This window comes from Hippoglossus hippoglossus, chromosome 8 (genome assembly GCF_009819705.1).
Source record: "Hippoglossus hippoglossus isolate fHipHip1 chromosome 8, fHipHip1.pri, whole genome shotgun sequence".
In the NCBI taxonomy this organism is placed as follows: Eukaryota; Metazoa; Chordata; class Actinopteri; order Pleuronectiformes; family Pleuronectidae; genus Hippoglossus; species Hippoglossus hippoglossus.
The window spans coordinates 10,318,403-10,341,093 of NC_047158.1; the positions used below are offsets into that span (position 1 = coordinate 10,318,403).

Here is a 22,691-nt window from a genome sequence, read left to right on the forward strand (position 1 = left end):
GGTGAATTTCAGCAGCTTTCAGCCCACATCTAATATAACAGTTTTCTCTTTGAACCCTTTTAATCAACTTTCAGATTCCACCTCTGTGCTTCTCTCACTTGAGTGTAGCTTTGTATTCCATAGCTCACTGCCAAGTGAGACCAATTGGAAAACCAATTTAACGTCACTGGCCGGGCTCACGTGTGGTTGAAGTTTTACCCCACTGAAAGGACTCTGTTGTGTTTCCTGCAATAATGCTACATCAGTAATTTTCTGTTGTGAAATACGGAGTACCCCAGGGCTCTGTTAAAGGCCCTCTGCTTTTCTCTCTCTTGACCCCCTTCTTTTGGAGCAACCCCCTTCTGTCTTCCTCCATGATCAGATGCCTCATTAATGTTCACAATGTATAATTTTGTCATATTGTCCATACTGCAAATCTACTTTATTGCTCTGCCATGCACACAGACATCTATTGTGTTGCTAGCATGCTTTCAGAAATGATCTTTATGGGTAATACTTGTCTTCACATAAAGGTCAGATCAGACAATCAAATCTTGTGTCTGTGTTGATCATTGGCTCTTTCATGTGAGAGAACACTCACCTCTTCTTTCCCAGAACCCTGACGCATGTGCACCAGTAAACTTATCCTTCACAACCTGGGCTAGATCCTGATAGTGAGCTCCGGTTCAAAAGCTCAATTCTTGCTATTCACAAAACCTATCGGCTTTTGGCCCCTGCTCTTATTTATCATATTCTGATTATTTTTCCTTGTGGCCCTCCGACACGCTGTAGACCTGTCCAGGGACCTCTCGTCCCATGTCAGCTGGGATTGCCCCCCCCCCCCCCCCAGTTGCAGCACAGAGGAAAACAAATTGTACACTTTAGAAATTAAACTCTCTCTCTTGCTAACTTTTTCTCTCTCTCTCTCTGACAATGTGTTGTAAATGATAAATGCTGCTCTTTATGTTTCTCTTCAGAGTGGACTATCGACTTGCTGCTGAGAGGTGTGGTTCTTCCGAGTCCACTGCATGTGCCTGATTACTCATTACAGACAACCTTTAGACTCATAAACACATAAAACTCAAACTTCGGCTTCCACTCTTTCAGAAGCAGCTAAGCTTTGCTCACAAAGGACGAGGAAACACGGACGCTACACGAGTGAATCATAATCTAACTTCTCATAGGCGTATCAGCATGTGAGATGGCAACCAGCGAGCTGTCAGCATGTAAGTTTTATTTCCTGATCTACAATAGCTGCACTTTATATTATGTATTGATTTGCAACTTATATACTTGATTGTGATTATTCTGACACTACATTTTTCAATGATAATTTTTGTGATTTGCATTTTTATTGATTGGCCTGTTTTTCTGAACTTTTATTTTATTTTTATAATTGACAGAGCATTATATGACATCAGGAGTTAAACCCATAGACAACTGAGCTTGCTCATGTCTCATTCCAGAGATGAGAGGTGAAACATGTTCAAGAAATACTTGAAAGTCCAGTTGCCTATTAGCATTATGTAAAACCACGACTCGGATGACTGAGAACCTTCACAGATATGTAGCATTATATGACATGATTTAACACACAATTAATAGTACTGAAGCTAATGCCACTTTATTAAAAATAGAATCAAGAGATTATTAAATTGGATTTTTTTCTCAATTAGTTGATAAACCGATTTGTATATAGATAATTAAAAGAAAGTAAAAAGGCAAGATCATTTATTTGACTTATTCATTTTTTAAACCAACGGCCAAAAATTATTTAGATTCATATGAGAAAAAGAACACAGCAAATACTGTCTTTACATTTAAGTAATTTAGTTACAGTTTTGAATGTTGATATTTAAACTTAAAGATGTTAAATATTCACATTTCAGAAGCTAGAAGCTCTGGATTTTTGGTAGTTTTGAGTTAAAAAAAATTACCTAAACAATTATTAATATTATTGCTGTTTAATTTACTGTCAAAGATTTTTAAACTTAAAAGATTAAAAAGATATTGTGTTAATCAATAGTAGTAGATCGATTATAGTAGATTAATAACCCAGGAAATATCTTTAAGCTAAAACCAGCTAGTTTTTAAATATTTTTGATTAAATAAATTGAATTGACAAATCGATTAATTTAATGACTGATTCATGTTTAAAATGTTCTCATCGTTTGTTCATGATGTGAATGTACTTGATACAATGTTATGAGAAATGAGAATTTATCAATGCCTCGGTACAAGCCATCGGATTTTAGGCGGTGCAGTTTCTTCTTTTCCTCCTTGTTTATTAATGTCTTTTTTCTTTTTTAGGGGATGGATGTTATACATCACAGTTAAAGATCGTCCTTCTTGGTGGCAGAAACTCTGGAAAAAGCTCTGTGGGGAACTTCCTCCTCGGAAAAGAGGAGTTTGTCACCAAAGAGAGGACCACCTGCTCCCGGAGGCTGGGCATGGTGGCCGGACGGTGGCTCACAGTGGTGGACACCCCCGGCTGGTGGTGCGACTTCAGTGTTCAGGACACATCTGAGCTGGTGAAGAGGGAGATTATAAGCAGCGTGTCTCTGTGCTCACCAGGCCCGCATGTATTTCTAATCACCATCAAGGCGAGCTCGGCCTTCACAGAGAAGCGACGGCGGGCGGTGGAGGAGCACGTGGCCCTGCTGGGTGAGAGGGTGTGGAGTCACTGCATGGTTGTCTTCACCTCCACTGACAGGACGAAACACTCTGAAACAGAGGAGCATGTACAAACAGAGGCTCTCCGCTGGCTCAGTGAGAGGTGCAGTCAGAGGAGTCACAGTGTTAACCTGAGTGATGACACTGGAGTCACAGAGCTGCTCGAGGAAATGCAGAAACTTGTCAGAGGAAATGGAAACAGAGAGTTTGAAATGCAGGAGAACGTTTTACAGGCGACTGCAGAGGAGAAGAGAAGAGTGGAGGACAGAGCTCAGCGGAGGTTGATGAGAGTTAAAGAACATAGATCTCTCATGCAAGGTGAGATTCAAAGGTGTGTGTGTGTGTGTGTGTGTGTGTGTGTGTACCCATTTAGTTTTTCATTTGCAGGTAGAGCAGAAAATGACCATGACTAGTTTGTTATTTCAAATTTATTTTATTATATTTCTATTATATATCTATTGTATAGGTATTTTTTTACTATATTCTCCAAATTTGACAGTAAAAACAAATGTAGATCTTATTACCTTCCAATCCTATGTTTTCCGATTCCGATAACCTTGGCTATGGTACCTGTCACCAAGTCTCTTTGTTCCTGAAGGTATGAACTTTAAATTTTTTTTAAAAATCAGTCATTTTTAAGAGCACAGGGCATTGTAGTGTTTAGCAAACATGACTGAAAGAAGAGGAAATTGTGAGGTGAACTCAAATTTGCTATCAGTCTTTCCTGCAGCAAGATGACGCTGAGTCAAAATTCACTTTAGTGCATGTGGCTAATCTGGCATAGAACTGTTTTTTTAAATAGCTTATCACTAGAATTATCCATTCAAGCCACTTTAAATTTGTTTAAAAGGTTGAAAACATCTATGTTACTCTTCACTGTTTCCAGGGATTTCTGAATTTTCATATTTGAATGTAAAACTTTTAACTTTTCAAACAAATGTGGCCGAGCTTTAAAGTAATAGTCACATGGCACTGCTTGCTTTCTTGAGTTCGATTAGAAGTTCTCATGTAAATATAAAGCTAACATTAGCTTAGCTTAGCGTAAAGCCTGGATACACATAGCCTGGTTCAGTTCAAAGGCCACAATATCTGCATACTATCAATTTCTATGAATGAAGACAGACTGAACCATGCAGTGTAGACAACCCAAAAATAGTCTGACAAGTAAACGTTCCGCTAACACGCTGTGCCCCATGCTAACACGCTGTGGCCCCAGCTAACACGCTGTGGCCTCAGCTAACATGCTGTGCCCCATGCTAACACGCTGTGGCCCCAGCTAACACGCTGTGGCCTCAGCTAACACGCTGTGCCCCATGCTAACATGCTGTGGCTCCAGCTAACACGCTGTGGCTCCAGCTAACACGCTGTGGCTCCAGCTCCATTTTGACCTAACAGATCAATTATTCTCACTCTTTACATTTTTCTGAAAGTGTGAAATCCTCCCTGACACCCCTGCAGCTCGTTGTTTCTTAACCTGCAAATCATCAAACCTACATGCTATGTAGAAAATATATTGAATATAAGTCAGAATGAACACCAGCTGCTTTAAAATCCTCCCTCTACTCTACGTGTCCACTTTCATCCTTTCAGAGAGGCTGCGACCCATCACTGACATCAGGATTGTGCTGGTGGGAGCAAAGGGTTCTGGGAAGACTTCAGCACTGAACACGATCCTGGGCAGGGACAGCACTCAGCCACTCAGGAGAACAGCTCAGTGTGTGGTTGATAAGGGCTTCGTGTTCGGGAGACATGTGACCGTGGTGGACACGCCGGGCTGGTGGATGAACTACTTCTGTGACGAGAGCACCATCTTTGACCTGAGGGAGCTGGTGCTGAGTCTGTCTCTGTGTCCTCCCGGGCCCCACGTCTTCCTGCTGGTGGTACGCGTGGACAGGGCCTTCACGGAAACCTACAGGAGAGCAGTGCAGGGGCACCTCCAGCTGATCAGCGAGCACATCTGGAGTCGTGTTGTCATGCTGCTTAGTTTCGGGGACTGGCTGGGGGGCACGACCACTGAGCATTACATCGAGAGCGAGGGGGAGCCTCTGCGGTGGCTCGTGGAAAGATGTGGCAACAGGTATCACGTTCTGAACAATAAAACCAAAGGAGATGGATTTCAAGTCAGAGAGCTGATTGGGAAGATTGAGTTGTTGCTTGCTGGGGGCGAGCAGTATTATGAAATAGAGAGGAACATGATGGAACAGATGGAGGTGAAGATGAGAGGGGAGAATGAGAGAGCCCAGGAGAGACTAATGAAGAAGGAGAAACACAGGCAGATGGCGAAATCTCAGCTGGGTGAGTTAACTACGTTTAAAAGTGATAAACAGTGTCAGCGCGTCAGTTTCACTTATTTCATACACAATATTCTATTTAGCTGTTGACATGTTCTTTGGCATATTGGATTATTGGATGCAATTCAACCCCAAAGAGTTTGTTTGCCATGTTTCTACTGGATCTTTAAAACTTCTTTCCAACAGAAAAGCTCAACCCTCTCCCACAAATGAGGATGGTGCTCTTGGGCGGCAGGAAAACCGGCAAGAGCTCCTGCGGAAACACAATCCTTAGCAGAGAGTGCTTCCACACGGACGCACAAACCACTTCCTACGCTGAAAAACACGGAGAAGTCAGTGGCAAGATGGTCACGGTGCTGGACACACCAGGTGGCTTCTCTGTGACCTCTGACCTCCTCGGGGCTCCTTCATCCTGCTCTATCCTGCTGGTGGCTAACACGAGCTGCTCCTTCACAGATGCCCACAGGGAGGACTTGGAGAAACAGCTGGAGGCAGGAGGAGGCCAGATGTGGAGCAGAGCTCTGGTGCTGTTCAGCCACGGTGACTGGCTGGGCGACACCAGCATCGAGCAGCGCATCGAGAGTGAGGGAGAGCCGCTGCAGGGACTGGTTGAGAAGTGTGGGAACAGATATCATGTCCTGAATAATAAAGACCTGGGGGATGGAGCTCAGGTTAATGAGCTGATGGAGCTGATGGAGGAGATGTTGGCTGAACAGAGGCGTGCAGCTCTTCACCGAGGTGATCACATGTGGGAAAGTGTCTCTGTGGCATGTGAGCAGGAGCCACACAGTAAAAAAGATTTAAAGGTGTCCTGTGACTGTAAGTAAACCTAAAGGGAAATCTGCATTAACAAGCTTGTTTTAGTGCATCGGTTCCAGGGCTGGGGTTTCTTAAGGTCATAAGAGAATCTGAGTTGTCATGAGACAATTCAGACACTCGAAACAAACACCTTTTGTTCCACTGTTACATTTATATTTCTCTTCCTGAGAACTCCTGGATAACCTCACTTTTCCAGGCCTGGATAAATAACACAAATACTCACTTGTCAAACGGTTTGAAAAAGGATCATTTGATAAGAACTGAATCATTGACAAGGGATCGAAAGAACAAGCTACTTCATTTGAAGAGGTCACAAGGCAGACAAGTCTGGAAACGTCAGATACAATGTGAATACCAAAAGACAAACTAATGGTTTCACTGTTGTTTTGAGGGAAACTTAATAATAATACATTGGTTAATGTTCCCTTTTCTACACAAACACTTAACTTACAGAAAACACATGTGGTCATGTCTCTTTTTAAAGACTCATAAAATATATTTAATGAGGTCAAATGTTCCTGTCAAAAATTAAACGATGCTTTTCTATCAAAACATTACAACAACAGTAAATATGACAGTGGAAACATCTAATAGTGCTTTTAATAACGTGCAGCAAATGCAAAAAGATCATTCGAACTAGAATGACATTCAGTAGAATGCCAAGGCCCAACAGTCTCTTCATGAAACCACATTTAAATTCTTTAGATCCAGATTTTTATTTGGATCTGTACCAAATTGCACACACTCATAAATATCAGTCCCCAGATCTATTTGACATCCTTCCACCAAGTTTAGTGGAAATCTGTTTTATTTTTATTGCATAATCACGCTAACTAAAAGACAAAACTTGCAAAATGAGAGAACCTCCTTGGCAAAGGTGAAAAATATTTTTCATTTTATACATTTGCATACAGTACATTCAAAACGTCACGTCAGGTGAAAGAGAGATCAAATAGGATCTACTTTACAGGTTGAACTATGAGGTAGCCCTCGTTAAAAGAGAGAGCAGTTTCAGGAAGGGTGCAGATTGTTTGTTAAAGGATAGGCTGGAATTTGTATAGCTGACATGCGTCATCACAACAGTGTTATTATTTTCTTCACAGCGACTGAATCAGCCGCTCCCACAACACAAACACCAGGTAGCCGCTCAGAAGGGACAGATGCCGGTGGTCAGATAGTGGCAGTACCAGCAGGAGGCGCAAGAGGACAGACCGGATCCTCCGTCCTGGGCAGAGACAGATTCATGTCCATCTTAGTCTCTATGCTCTCTGGTCAAAATGGACTGACGTGCACCGCTGCAGGGCAACAGAGATTAATTGTAAATCTGCCCATCTATTCCCCAGCTGGTGATGCTCACAGCAGCCTGAGACGGAACGGTGAAAGCCAAGTGTGTCCGTTCTCACCTGCACATCCAACTATGCTTTTGATTTTACGTCAAACTCAGAGGATGCTTACAGAGGAAAATGTCTTAAGTGTACCTTCTCTTTGCCACCCTGCCCTGAGAGAACGGACCCTCAGGAGGCTCACGGAGGCAGGAGGCCTGCAGCTGCTGATCGACCAATGGGGCGACAGCAGCCTGGAGGAACTGGAGGCCTTCATAGACGAGTACTTCGAGATGGTGTGGGAACAAACCATGGGGTCATGTCAGCCCACCGAGCCCGTCCCTCCTGCCACGGAGCGGGACACCTTGGTAGGGGAGGGAGGAGAGGAGGAGGTGCTCTCGTCCATAGACAAGAAACTGTCCAAGCTGGAGCTCCTGGAGGAGATCAGGAGCGATCTGACTAGGCTGATGGAGAGTCTGGAGCAGAGCTGGAGGGTCATACAGGAACTCAGAGACAAACAGGAACAAGACCCCAACAATTGATGTTAATACAGAGGACTAACATAGTGCTGACTGTTATTTATTATTCACTTATCATTTCATTTTGAGTACTGTACTTAGGTACTTTCACATTAACAATGCAACATATAATTAATATTGATATATTATTATATGTCAATAAGATAAAACTGTATTGAACCTGTGGAGAACATTTTACAAGCTACCCAGCAGTGTATAAATTGTATATTATGTTATTGGAATGTATATTGATGTATAATGTGTAAATCATTTTGATTTTGGAGCTGGTAATTTATTCCCGAAAGGGGCCATTCTGCATACTATTAATATTGGTACATTAAATATATTTTATGCTTATTGAATACAGGACTTTACATATTGTATTTCTACACAGTGGTAGTTGTGCTTCATTAAATGATCTTAGAACTTCTGTGGTTTCGTTATGACATTTCTCCACAGGGGGGAGCTCTTGTATAAGAGTGGGTAGTATTATACTGATCCACCAAACTACATTTGTTTTTCTTAGAAATCGTTGGATGGATTAAATGAAGTGTGTCTTGTGGTTTGTTACAGCACCAAAGACCACACAGAGGAAAGCAAAATATTACTTCTTTTTAGAATCCATTTTCCAATTTCCTCCAAATATGCAACATATACACTACAATACATGAAAAAACATAGTTTTTTTATTGAGATTTGTATAGTTGTTTGTATTTTGACCTAATTATCAGATTTTGAGCATGTATTGAGCATGAGCAATAATTTGCCTTTCAGCCCTGGCATAGTTTTAACAGCAATTACAAAGAAGATTATCTGAAAAATATATGGACACCTGAACTGAGGACATTAACCTGCTGCTAAAACAACAACCACTCATAAGGTAGTTTTCCACGAGAGTTTGAAACCTGGCTGCAGAGATTCACTCCCATTTGGCCACAAGAGCTTTAGTGCAGTTAGCATTAGGCCTCTGCGCAGGTCGGTCAATTTTTTCCACATTAAACGGAGAAAACCATTTATTTATGGACATCCCTGCTTGGAAAACGAGCATAAAACAAGAGACTGAAGAAGAGTAAGAAGGACTGAGACCGGTCAATAATGATTAAAAGACCATAGATTAAGAGTTTTAACCACAGCAGTCTTCAAACATACTGTTAAGTGCCTGTGATAAACGATGCATGTGCAATATTCTGAATTGTGGGTCCCAGAAATAGCCAGAGATCTTTAAGAGGTTTAGCTGGTAGAATGTTAATAAGTGAGATAGCCTCGAAATAATACACAAATCATTATATGAATTTGGCAACACTGTCAGTGGCCATAACCAAGGATAATGAACTAAAAATGTGATGACAGAAGTTACTATCTGATGGAAGTTGCCACGAGCAATACTCAAGATGAGGACGCCAACGTTTGACACAGTTTGAAAGGGAAACTCAATATTATGGTACAAGGACGAAGATACAGGATCAAAATATAAAAGAAAAAACTTTTTCGTATTCATATATTTTTGAAAAATACAGGTAAAACATAACCTGAAGAATATCTTGTATAATGAACAATGGAACAATTGTTTTATGATAAATCCCTCACCCTTACTATTAAATGATTCCCTGCAGCTTGGCAGTTTCTTGCACAAGCTTGAAAAGGCTGAAACTCATCGTATTCTCTGTGTGTGTCTTCCAGTTTACAGCCAAACGCTTTCACCTTCAGGAATCTGACAGTCGCTGAAATCAGGAAGTCGATGCGGACTACCGTTTTCTTTGTAGAGGAAACAGACAATCTGTGCCGCCTCTATTCAAAGCTTTTTTCTCCAGGATTTACCAAGTGAGTCATGCACACACACACACACACACACACACGCACACACACACACACACACACACACACACACACACACACACACACACACACACACACACACACACACACACACACACACACACACACACACACACACACACACACTCTATTGCAAAATTCAGAGGGTAATAGGGCTCTGGCAGAGTAAACAGTATGAAAGTCCACTGTTGTCAAGGCTGATTTTTAAATCCCAACAAATCAAAATGTATGGTAACATCAGGAGGTGGGCGACGACAGGTGAAGTTGTTTGATCCGGTTTGCTGTTTCAGACGCGTGTACAAACAAACATGAAATGGGGAAATATCTGACGGCATCAGTTTTTCTATTTTTAGCCGTGTGTGTGTGTGTGCAGGGGTCTAATGTGTTCATTTCTCACAGGCAGCGTCTCAGTGTTTTCCATCACTTCTATTAAAGCTGCGTTGTACAACTTTGCACGTCGCTGACTCCACATGGCAGAGAGAGATAACTGCTTGAAAAATTCAAACGACAACAAACTGACAACATGTGAAGGTGATGTCAGTGAACTCAACACAGGCCGCCTGCATTGTGAGGCTTTCTACTTTTCACTCACTGCGGTTTAGGAGTTTGGATTTTGCAGTTTGAGTGTCACTGCCCCCTGTGAGCGAAAAGGAATTAAAAATGACTTATGTTGAGTCATAATCACAAACTCTGTCTCAGTTCACGGGCCGCGTCCTTCAAAGGCTGCATTTGAAGACTGATTGCATCACAGCAGCGTGAAAAGGCTGTGCCATTTCGAAGGCTCCTTCAAATGTGGCCGACAAATGTGTCCTTCCATCCCCGAGAAACAAAGGCTCCAATGGATGGATTCTTCCCGGCCCAACCTATCCCAGGATTGTACCTCAGTGACGTATCGTAATGACAGCAAGCAATGACACATCCAGAGTATCACGCTTTAACTCAACCAACCAGCTAATGGCACACATGTTGAAAAAACCACAAGGGTCATTAAAACTTACTCGGCATGTCCAACTTCAGCTCTGTTGCCAGGCAACAGCAGTAAGGGTGGGACCAGCTGGTGAAGCTGATCACAGAAAGCCTCAGTAGACCAGGCCGTCTCTTTTCGGCCTTCGCAGTTTACTTGGCCTAATAAGGAGGTGGTCCTTGTGGGTCAGGTGGACCACGTTCTCCGAAGGCTGCAGCCCCTAAATTGAGACACAGCCATAGACTGTATATAAAGATGGACGACATGACAGCTCCCAAAAAGTAAAGCCAAGGCATCTTTATCGCCCCCTGGTGGCTGGCTGCAGTACAGTCAGTGGATGGGACATGGTGCAAACTAAAACGTCAAAGTACAGTTTATAGTCACAATTATGACAGAACAAGCCAAAGTTTGAATATCTAGATAAAAAAATAACAAGAAACTAAGTCAAAGGTACAAGATATTATATAGATATTATTTAGGGACTAATCTGGTGCATCCAAAAATGATTTTGTTTTGATTTTAGCTTTAAATCTACTTCTCCTAGGTGTACAAGTGAACATCCACAGTACCCTGGAGTTAAAAGAAATCTCCAATGTTGGAAACCAGGAAAAGGACAGAGGACGGACACATCAATTGGATGCATTATAGCAAAGGAGTGATTTGTTGGCCATCATGGTTTATTTATCTCTGCCAGTCTTCATCGAGAGCCTTTCTCCTTTTTGTATTATATCTCTATTAATATCATAAGTCCCTCGATCCCCCGCTCCCTGCTCTCTTACTATCTATCTTTCTCTGCTGTCAACATGTCATTCCTCCATTCTGTCCTCCTGCCGTTCATTCTGTCTCTGCCCCTCCTAGTTTTTCTATCTCCCATTGTTGTTGTTTTTTTGCTGTCCCATTATTTCTGCAGCTCTCCATCCTGTGGTCTCCCCATCCTTCTCTCAAATCAAGTCGTGAGTGCTCAGCCCTCCCCTCTCATTACAGGAGTTCTGCAGCCCAGGAGGAAGTGCAGGAGAGAAAAGGATCCCCCCCCCCTCCTCCCCCGTCTCTTTCTGTCATGTTCAGGAGACAATTCTGAGCCGACATCCATCTCCATTAGCGGGACGGCGCAGCGACCAGCGCGACCCCCCACCCGCCGCCCTGTATCACGTTTCAGTGCCTGCTATTTTTCCAGGTGGAAAAAGAAAGCCAGGCGGAGAGATGGGCAGAGGCCGAGAGAGAGAGAGAGAGAGAGAGAGAGAGAGAGAGAGAGAGAGAGAGAGAGAGAGAGAGCGGGGGGGGGGGTCTGATTTAGACCTGGTGTAAAGGAAGCATCCATCCTCCACTTCCCTTCATGCTCTGATATGATGACGTCCCCGGGGGCAGATGTCTGGGACACGGCATAATGTCGACCAGTGCTCCCCAGCAGGAGGACTGAACTTGTCTGTCCTGTCCAGCCCATGAAGTCTGAATCATGACCTCACACTGATAGAGATTTCACATACAAATTTCAGGCCAAAATTTATGATACAGTACAGAAACAGCATGGGAGCATAGGCAGCATGGGACAGATCCAAGTAACGTCTCCATTCAGTCCAAACAAGTTAAAGCCATTTGAAACAAAGGAAGTCAACTCTCTGAAGTAGTTCTCTGATCGAGTATTGTGTACTTTTGCTACTTCTTTGTTAAACTGTCTAGTAGATTAGTTTTGGTTTCACATTGTAATTAAAGGTCCAGTGTGTAAGATGTGAAAGAGATCTATTGCCAGGAATTGAACATAAAATAATCCTAGTGATGTTTACACTAGTGTGCTTTATCTAAATTGTAAGAATTGTTGTTCTAGAATGGGACCTTTATATTGATATACTATATATTTACATTGGTAGTGGGTCCAGTTTATGGAGGCCGACAACTGAAGGCCACCACAGGTTCTCTTTCATGTTTGGATGGGGAGGGTGAGGTGAGGGGTATTCAGCTGCAACATGACACTTCACCTCTAGATGTCACTAAATTCTACACACTGAACCTTTAAAAGACTTTTGTGTGAAATACGTAAATGCTGGGGTCATCACTTACGCGGGCTGCATCTACCTATACTTGACATTGATTGGTTTGTAGAGGGGCGTGCGACTGACATTGGCGTCTAACATCGAAAATAAGTATTCTTTCCAATTGAATGAGGAAAATAAAGGAAGTGATTCATTTCATTGCCACTGTAAAGAGGAGGCAAAGACTACAAGCAATCCTCTCTTTTTCTTACTCTATTGTTAAATATTTTCTGACTTCCTGCATTTTGTCCAAAAGTCTGAAATATCCCCCCTAAAACACTTGCCCGCTGGTCCTGACCATGGTGAAAGCAATTAGGATGCATTCTATACTGGTATTATAAATGAGGCCTCTGGTTTTTTATTCAAGGTATCTTTCCATAATATATGCAAAATAATGTGATTCTCATAATAAGTGTTGTCCTCACTGTTAATTCCCAAAACGTGCTGAATATTTAAGAAAAATAACTATTCAGTTCTTAATTTGATTCTCAACAAAACGTTGGGTCAAAAGTCTAAGTTGTGTAGCTACACAACCTACTGATCCCTGTGTTATTTATTTTACTATTTCAAGATCTCACCAGGTCAGCCCTTAAGACTTGAATGTGTTTGCTTTTAAGTTTTAAGTCAAGTCCTTCAGGTCTGATGAAGTTACCCCAGGAGGCGCTATACATGCAGAAAGATGTCTGGGCTTCCTTGTGATGGAGAATGGATGGACAGATGAATGGATGTAAATCACAGTCAGGTCGTACTTATTTTGGTCTCAAGTAGGTGCACCCTCACTGCAGCCAAGTCAGCTCTGATTCCAAACAATAATCCATCAGGGCAGCATGGGACATTGATGTGGGAGCTTCTGACCTCGCCGAGACACAATTACAGCATCACATTTAGCCTGTGGGAGCAATTTCATTGGAATAGTTCAGGAAAAGTCTGAATGGGTGCAGGCTTCAAGCGTGGAGGTGATGGAGGAGTGCGTGTCAGGAGTAAATGAGGTAGATTGGGCTTTATACTACCACCTGGTCTGGACCAGAACAACCCCACACACACAAACACACACAAACACATTCCAGGTCTCCCCTCTTCCATCTTCCCATATTCACGTCTGTCATTGCACCCCATCAGGATATGCCAGGTCAGGGAAAACCTCAAGGGCAAAGTTCAGGAAACAATTAAGGAAAATAACTGCACACTAGTGGCCCGAATTCCAGCTTCATTTTCGATATGTGTCTGTTTCCCAGAAGGTCCCACTCGTTAAATCATTAACCCCACAACTGGAGACCACAAAAGAGGAAAAGCAACACAGTTGCATGTGAAAAATTTCGACAACATCTGCTTCGCAAGTGGCTATTAGAAGAGTGCTATTACAGGATGAGTGGAGAGCCCCCTGTAAATCAGCCGAGGCTTACTGGGTTTGGTTTGACCCTGAAGTCGACTTCACCTTCAGACGCTCAGCCCCCTACGACGGCCGACGTGGCAGAATGCTTTCACAGCACTTTATCGCTGCAATATGTCAGGAGCACTTAAATAAGATATATATCATAGAAGTTCTAAAACAGCATAACCGCTCAGGACTGCTTTATGACAGCTAAGCATTAAAACCGGGGAATTATTATTTTGACTTGAAGACACATCAGAATATTTGATTAAATTATTCTTTAAGTGTGCTTAGTGTTTCCCAACCTGCAGACCTTGGTTATTGGAGCTCAACATATGAACTGACATCAGGATTTTAGCTAAATTAGCTGCATGGCTTTAATGTCTGTCAGTTCACCACTTTGTTCTAGACCGAAACATCTTAACAATTACCGTAGTAGCTATGGTATTTGTTAACAGTAATATTTAGATTGAAAAACTAACCTCAGTACAGCCCATGGACTGTATATGAAGATGGATGTCAATACAAAGGTGAAGCCAATGCATCTTGATCGCCCCTCGTGGCTGGCTGAAGTATTGCTGATAAACTCCTCCTCCTCCATGTTAGTGGATGGGGCATTCACCAAACTGTAAAGTCGAAGATGTTTATTTTAGTAACTTCTTGTCATTCCGGTGTATATAAGTATATGATTTCAACTTTTGTTTTTTGAGGGGTGAGTTGATTGATGGATTCAGATACGATTTTCTCTAATATATTTCAGATGCTGGAGAGTTTTATCGCTTCTATCTCAACACTACAGGTTTGTTTTTCATTTGCCGTATAACATTAACATACTGATAGAAGTTATTTTATACATGGCAGCATCCATGAATTTAGTCTACCATTGATACAATCTTTAACATCATTTTTGGATGACTGACTTTAATTGTCTGTAGCTATACGATACTGCAGCCAGTCTTTTTTCCTGAGGAGGAGAATGTACGGTTGAGTGGAGGAGTCTGAGCTCTGTGGCTTGAATGACAACAACATAAAGGGATGTAATGAGTTTATTGGGATGCAAGTTGTGTTACGGGAGATATGTGATGGTGCTCGCTGGAAAACAAGATAACGCAAAAAAAAGAGAATGGGAAAAAACAAAGACGAATGAATTCAGATTTTTATGTTTACAGCCAAGATTGATAGCGTATGTACACGTAGACAGAACACACACACACACACACACACACACACACACACACACACACACACACACACACACACACAGTGAGGATTTATTTTCTCTGTGTTGAGGATTTCCAGGACATTAGCAAGCAGCCATGTATGCTGGCTGAGCGAACATGACCACACCCCCCCAGGGTTACGACCCCCTATCACAGCCAATGAGACGAAAAGCACAATGGTAAGTAAACACGACCTGACTGCACACCTAACAAACACAAACACAAAAACACACACAAGTCTATTAACGTAACATTTATGGCCTGAAGCAATAAAATAAACTACAATCATGGTTTGAAAATACTGACATGCACTCACGCTCTAGAGCCACATGGATTCATGTGCACAAAAAGAGTTGAATGATATGAGTGAAAGCCTTTATTACTCAATATTATCTCATGGTATTGAGCTGTTTGTGGAAGTCCGGAGATCAGGAAGATCACATTCTAGAAGTAGAGGATGCTTGGAATAAGGTAGAGGAAGAGGATCGGGTTATCTAAGATTGCTATTCAATACTATCCAACCAGCTAATCGCATTACTCCCCTTTTCTGTGCCCTGGCTGTCAATACTCATCCTCAATTTGCCCCTTTTACCACCATCCCCCTTTTGTCCTCTCCTTCGCTCCTAACAGCTCTTTTCATTTGTTTCGATTTCCCTCCTGGCCTCTCTCTTGTGTCGCTCACTCGTCCGCACGATGTTTGCCTCCGTCCGGGGGCTCAAGAGGTCAAACATCAGTGGCCTTTATGATCCCAGGATGATCATGCAGACCAAAGGAAGATGGACATAAGCTCCCAGGACGTTATGCCTGCATGAGGAAAAATTTGTGCAAGGCACGTGAAATGCCAACGTCTCCGCCTGCAGGGGTATTATGCAGATGTTCTGTTGCTTCTATTTATGCAAACAACCAGAATATAATTGCAGTTCTTCAATCTGAATATATTTGAATCACAATTTTTGCATCATAACAGAAGCTTTTCTTATTGATGCTGAGGAAACGGCACTATTTATCCACTGATGTCCTTGATGCACCCTCAAAGAGCGGGGAGCGGCGTCTTGATAGACATCAAGATTTAAAATCAGGCAAACCCATCAATATTCCATCACCATCACCTTACATGAAGCAGCTCATCCATTTGGCTGATTATAGTGGTTAGCGTCACCACGAAGAGGACGGAGAAAAGCGGGCAAGAAAGCAGATAAGAAGTACTTCTCTCCATTACAGTGAATCATAAATGGTTTTATCTGAGGCAGCGCCTCTCTTCACTCCGAGGAGAGAGAAACTGTGTTATTACTTGCAGATGAAAGGATGCTCTCCAATCCATTTTAGAAATGTGTCTTTATTGTCGTTTTCACGAAGAACAAAATGAAGACGATGACAATGACAGTTAATTTTAAAATACTCCCTGGAGACAAGTAAAAGGAAAGATAAAGGAGTACAATCGGGAGGCCATTTATTTCCCCATTACAGTACAATCAAAGCATCATCCAGTTCTGTCTACAATCCTGCACACCATACAGTGAAGCTGCTTACGTGCATATGATGGCTGCCTCTGGAATCCTGCATCCATTAGGACTGCTGCTCAGAAGTCAATGCTACTTGATGCAGTATGCACATGAAGAGTAGGGGCGGCGTAGAGGCAATATGGGAGGTAGCTGAAGATAGGCTAATGGACCAAGTGATTGGTATTTCACAGTGAAAAACATGCTTATCAAAATAGCTGATGACAGGTTAGTACCAATTTAAAGGTTCACATGGAAATAAATGGAAACAAGTCAGAGATGGTTACATCAATGCACGGAAGATATGTTGGGAAAAAACAGTGGGGATGGTGCTGATTTAGAATATTTGTCATATGCAGCTCTAAATCTGACCCTATACCTTTATAAAATTATATATATTTAACATCTTCCTACTTTAACACCCACAAACTTAAGGTGTGAAGGACAGGGTTAGGGTTAATGTGAGCCTGCAGCAGTTGGAGCTGATGAATCAAAAGGGTATCATCTTAAGGAAAGTGTGTTTTTGCTAAAAAATTACCTCTCGTCTTTCCAGTACACAAAGACAGAATTTAAAAGAGAGAGGGTGATTGGTGCTGATGATATAATTTGAGTCTGACCAATAGGAATTGTGAGATGGAGCCGCGGTAACGACGTCCCACCAAGACACACACTCAACCAATCACAAATTAGTCTCACTTGACAACACTACACCTGCAGTTCTATTGGTTGGGTAATTTTGACAGACTTGACAAGCACAAGAAATCCGACAGCAGACATCATGAGGAACTGAGCTGAAGCTGGAGTGTAGGAATTCTTCGTGTAAGCACAAAATTTGAGAACACACAGCAGATTTAAGAACAAGCAGGGGGAGGTTTGAGTGAGAGCATTACAAAATTTGAAAATAAAATCAATAAGTCTTGCTTGCCAACTGAAAGACCACACCCTTGTCTAAAGAAATAAAATTAAAAAACACACATCAAATAACTAATTAAAACAAACTTGCTGAGCAGTTGAACGAACATCAGTGCGACAGCCTTCCTGAAATGACAGAAACCGTGTACAATGACTTTTTTTTGGTTTGGTCTATTTCCCATCCACTATCATGGAAGAGGCAAGGTTTATGACCTATACTGCAGGCAGCCACCAGGGGGAAGATGTTTGTGTTTGCGGAACACAAAGACAGAATTTAACACAGAGAAGATCCACTTGATTTGGCCTTGATTTGATTCTGATGAATCCTTATGAAATGGACCTTTAGCTGAAAATTCTGGCTCTGAGAAAGACTGTGGATTTTCGCCATCCATCCATTATCTATGTAGAGCCAATCCCAACTATCATTGGACGAGAGGCAGGGGTGCACCTTGATTGGTCACCTGTGAATCACAGGGCCAACATACAGAAACAAAAACCATTCACACTGACATTCACACCAGTCTGTTGTTTGAAGAAAAATATTATTTATAGTTATATATAACAGGAGAGGTTCATTTAGACTTGACGATGCAAGACAGGGACTTTACTTAACTATTGGATTTTAAATAGCAGTTCATCCACACATGCACATTTATACATGTACCTCCAGCATCGTGAAACCCAACAGGTAGTTTCTGTTTCATCTTCTAAGGTTTTGGGAGATCGAACTTGCAACTGTTAAAATTTCTCCTGTCATAGTGATGCCATTTGATTTTCTGAAAAGTGAATCATTTTCTTTGTTTGTGGTGCCTAAATGTCACAAAAATAACTCTCAGTTATCAACTGCCTGATGTTTCCCCCCTCTGGCTGAAACTATTTTTGAATCAAATTCCCTGTTTCCTCAATCTCAGAACCTGACTGGGTTTGGCTCAACTGCTGGTGAGATCAGACACTTCACATCTTTCCTACAACATGTTTATTTCTTCTTTCTGAGGCCGCGGTCGAAACTTCGGAATCATCTCACCCTTGACCCTTGTACCATGAAAAATCATTTCAAAAGTAAACAATGAAATGAAGTGACTGGTTTAAGATGGACATTTTTTGCAGCCACCGTGTCGGTAAAAACGACCTGTATATGTGTTCCTGAACATCAGCTGTGTAAACACAACCTGTGTCCTGCGTCTTTCGGGCTTCTGGTTCCCAGGTACCTCAGGGTCAACTGTTCACAGGGGGGGTCACATGTTTTACAACCACGGAGCTTTCATGCTTATGCCTCCCCACGCAGTGACAGCAGGGGATCCAGGGGTGAATATGGAGGTGAACACGTTCCGACCACCAGCTATGTGGAGAAAGACACAGGAACAGGGAGAACACGGAAGGATTTTCTTTTTTTTTTTACGACTGTACAGGACAGTAAAGCTGCACCTGCTGAATGATACATCCTCTGTGTGTCTCTGTCCAATTTTCATGTATAAAAGGATTAGTGTTTAGTGTCTGTATGTGTTGGGTCACTGTAAACACGCTGAACCATCTCCGGAGCAATATGACTGATGCTTTACTGCACCTCTGCTGCGTGCTGTGTCTGTCTGGGAATCTGGGAAACATTTCTGACATGAAATGATCATCCGGCATGTGTGGATCAGGGCCATGAGATTTATCTGCCTCAGGATGATTCCTTGCCATTAATGGTCCTCCTCAAACAGTTCTACAATATACTGTCACATGTTTGAGTGCTGGTCGTTGTGTGCAGAGCTTTTTATCAACAGTGTCTTCAGTGCAGAGTGAAATCAGAATATTTTTTAAATCATCCTACCTGGTTTATCTGCCAAGAAGATATTATAGTCAATATTTTTCATGAAATAAAACAGACATTTCTTAATTTTATTGCTCATGTGTGTGGTTCATATGTAAATTTGAATGATTCACTTAACTGGGGTTATTTTTTCATACATTGCATTCCGGCTATTTCAAAGGTCTGTTAAGCAACTGACATTTTCAGATACTCACAACTTTCAGCACGATAGCAGGAATGAAACGTATGTAGTGCTTTTACTTTGAATACACCTGTGAATGTCTGTGTCTACGGTTTGATTCAGTTGCCGACTGCTGCTGTAGTTTATTTAAGGACGTAGAAGATGATTCAACTGGGATCGCTCTGAATGCTACAGTTTCTTTATTCTATTTTTATCAATATTTAATGTATCTTGTGTCCAAAAGTGTACAAAACCGGCACTGCACTTCCCATGACCACTAAGAATACACATGCCAGGGGTGAGGTTGATTAGATGAACAGTTCGTGAGATACATATACAAAACCGACAGGTATTTATGGAATTAGTAGGTAGATGAACCAGAGTTCGTCTGCAGAGTAACTTCAATACACAGTTTAAATGCAATTGAGTGTTTAGCAGCTCCCATTCAGTATCCTCCTTGGTCAGTTCCCCTGACAGCTCCACTTGTCATTGTTGTGTGGTGTATGCATAAGGCTCATGTGATGGTAGGATGTCTCTATCACTATGGCCAATTCCAACCCCTTGTTTGTTTCTGGGAGCAGGCCAGTATGACCTCTCTCTCCAGGTGATTAACACCTTTTGGACACTGACCTTTCCCAGTACTGCACGAGTGTTACTTTATAAACAGCAGAATACTGTTTAAACAACTGCTCATACGTCCAAATGAATAAATATCAGAATCATATACAGACCCTTTGAAATACGACCACACCTGAGAGTTAAATTTGAATCAACAAAAGTGATCAGTTAAACAAGTTGTCATAATGGCCAAGACACTTGCCATATCAATCAATTGCTATTGCTACCTGAACAAGGGCATGTGCATATCTAACATGATTTATTTCTGCATAAGAAGTTGGAATTTCACTGAACAAATGTCAAAAACAAGTTATTTTTTTCATTTCTCCAGCCGATTAGAGTTTTATTTGGAACAAATAACACATTTCAAGTTGAGAAAATTGGATACAAAATGTGTCATTTCCTCCAAATCACTGTTATCTCATGCAGCAATTACAGCTAATCTTTACTAGTTGCAGTCTGGTAAATCAACTTTTCGCTCTGGTCTAAATTAATATTCTGATTGGAGAAATCATTTCTAATAAAAACATCAATGATAATACCAATTTTGCAGTGTGAAGCTGTAAAGTAAAACAAGCCATGGTCTTAGCAGTGCTTATGCCTGTGTTGGACTGAGAGGGTTTACTGTTTATAGAGAATCTACAGTCATGCTGGAGACTCTGTGACGGTGCTTTGAGCTAAATTCTAATATAAATGGATTGCAACTGTATAGTGCTTTATTCATCGGCTGGGATCGGGCCACCAGCTTTCTGGTCAGCGGACAAAAATGAAAGCTCCAACTCATTCTTTAGTGAAGGTTGTTGGCTAAGTCACAACAAGCAGAGGGTAATCGCGAGGGTCCAAGTCTGCGGTCGAGGCTTGTGTCAGACACAGGCAGGAATCACAGCTGAACAGATCAAAAGGGACCGAACAGAAAAGTCCAAAAAACAGGCAGACGATCAAGCAGGAGAGACAAAAAGCTGGAAACTGTGAAAAAATGTCACAACTGACAATCTGGCAAGGGGTGAGTGTAAATACTGGGCGAGTTACTGAGGGAATGTTAATGAGGGAATGTGTAAAGGGTGAGCAGGTGGGTATGGGGGATAAGGAATGGAGGGAAGCACTGGGGTCAGTGCAGGGCAGGTGGGAGCGGTGAGATTTGAAACAACAGGAACAGTCAGGTTTCATTCAGTTCATCCATGAGTTGTCCGGTCGACTGACTGACGGACCAACAGGGATATTCTTACAGCCAACAGCATGGTGATTATAGAGTATATGTAACAGGACATATGAACCATAGACTGTATATAAAGATGGACTACGCCTCTCCACTTCCTCCCACTATCCAGAAATGAAGCCAAAACACAGGAATGCATTATTTGAGTCTGACCAGTAGGGAATGGGACATGGAGCCACGGTAACGAGGTCCCACCGACACACGCACTCAACCAATCACAAGTCAGTCTCATTTGTCAACACCAGACCTGCCGTTCTAGTGGTTTGGTAATTTTGACAGACTTGATGCCCCTAAAAATTCAAGAGCAGAAGACAAAAATCCAAGAGCAAAGGAGAAATCAGACAGCAGACATTACCTGGGCACACAGATGTGGCATGAGCGCCGGTAGAAGAGCTGAAGCCGAAGAGCAGGAAGTGTAAGTGCACAATTTGCGCACAAACGGAGCAAATTTAAGCACAAGCTGTTTGAGTGTAAGTGAAATGTTTTGAGTGAAAGCATTACAAAATCCGAACATTGAATCAACAAGTTCTGCTCGCAAACTTAAAAATGACGCTCTTGAAGATATATATATACAAAAGCAGCTATTAAAACAAACTTGCTGAGCACTTGTACAAACTGTGATATCTGACATGACAGAAACCATCTTAAAAAGTTTTAGATCAGTCCATGTCCCATCCAGCAACATGGAGGTGCTGATGTTCATCACCTATACTGCTGGCAGCCACCAGGGGGCAATCAATAAGTTTTGGCTTCACATTTGGGGAACTGTCATGTCATTCATCTTTATTAATTCTCTGTTTCCAGGTAGCTTTACATTTACATCACACAGGCCTCAATTCAGACCTGATCAGCTGCTACTTGGTGCTGTTTGTTCATTTCAGCCTTTAGTTCTTCATTTGTTTCCCTCATTTGCTCCTTAGAAACTTCTCAGGAGTCTGTGCAACGTATTAACTGTCACACTGTTATTTCTGCTGCTGCTTTCTGATGTCTGCCTCCAACTTGGCACATGTGAGCAGCGTTTGGCTGCAGGTCATCTCCTTCACTGAGGAATGCACATTGGAAGTGCAGCTGAATACGGCCGCAAACAAAGCTTTGAACGAGCACAGAACAGATGAGCGGGGAAACGGCTTGATGAAAAGTTCTCCGCTTCGGACTCTCTGCTTTGATTTCGCGTGGAGCTGTGTTTCCAATAAATTGCTCCTGAACTCAAACAGAAAAATCGGGCTTTGTAAAAGTGCACAGTAAACATGTGTCACTGAAGCACCGAGGGGGGGGGGACGACGACTTCTTTCACAGACAGAGACACACCCTCCATATGGAAGCGACAGAAGGAGAAGTTAGAGCTCATCCTCCTCAGTGCAGTAGTCATTAATTACTCACCTACTGTAATTAGCCGCGGAGTTAATCTTTGCTTAAGTAATTCACTTAGCACTGCCGCAGAGTGAAGAGAGG

General features: G+C 42.1%; 1 protein-coding gene across 1 annotated transcript; it reads left to right on the top strand.

The window, feature by feature from the left end:
- Positions 1-1,115: 1,115 nt before the first annotated feature.
- Positions 1,116-8,216, top strand: LOC117766460 (GTPase IMAP family member 8-like). The gene is made up of 5 exons (XM_034593487.1): positions 1,116-1,205; positions 2,290-2,970; positions 4,243-4,947; positions 5,130-5,762; positions 6,866-8,216. The coding sequence occupies exons 1-5, from the start codon at positions 1,181-1,183 to the stop codon at positions 7,624-7,626; spliced, it is 2,805 nt and encodes a 934-aa protein (XP_034449378.1). The 5' UTR covers positions 1,116-1,180; the 3' UTR covers positions 7,627-8,216.
- Positions 8,217-22,691: the final 14,475 nt, after the last annotated feature.

Excerpts from the sequence above, each read along its gene's own strand:
- LOC117766460 (XM_034593487.1), top strand. The coding sequence starts at position 1,181 with ATGGCAACCAGCGAGCTGTCAGCAT. Across the intron at positions 1,206-2,289 it reads AACCAGCGAGCTGTCAGCAT|GGGATGGATGTTATACATCA; the intron begins GTAAGTTTTATT and ends TTTCTTTTTTAG. Across the intron at positions 4,948-5,129 it reads GATGGCGAAATCTCAGCTGG|AAAAGCTCAACCCTCTCCCA; the intron begins GTGAGTTAACTA and ends TCTTTCCAACAG.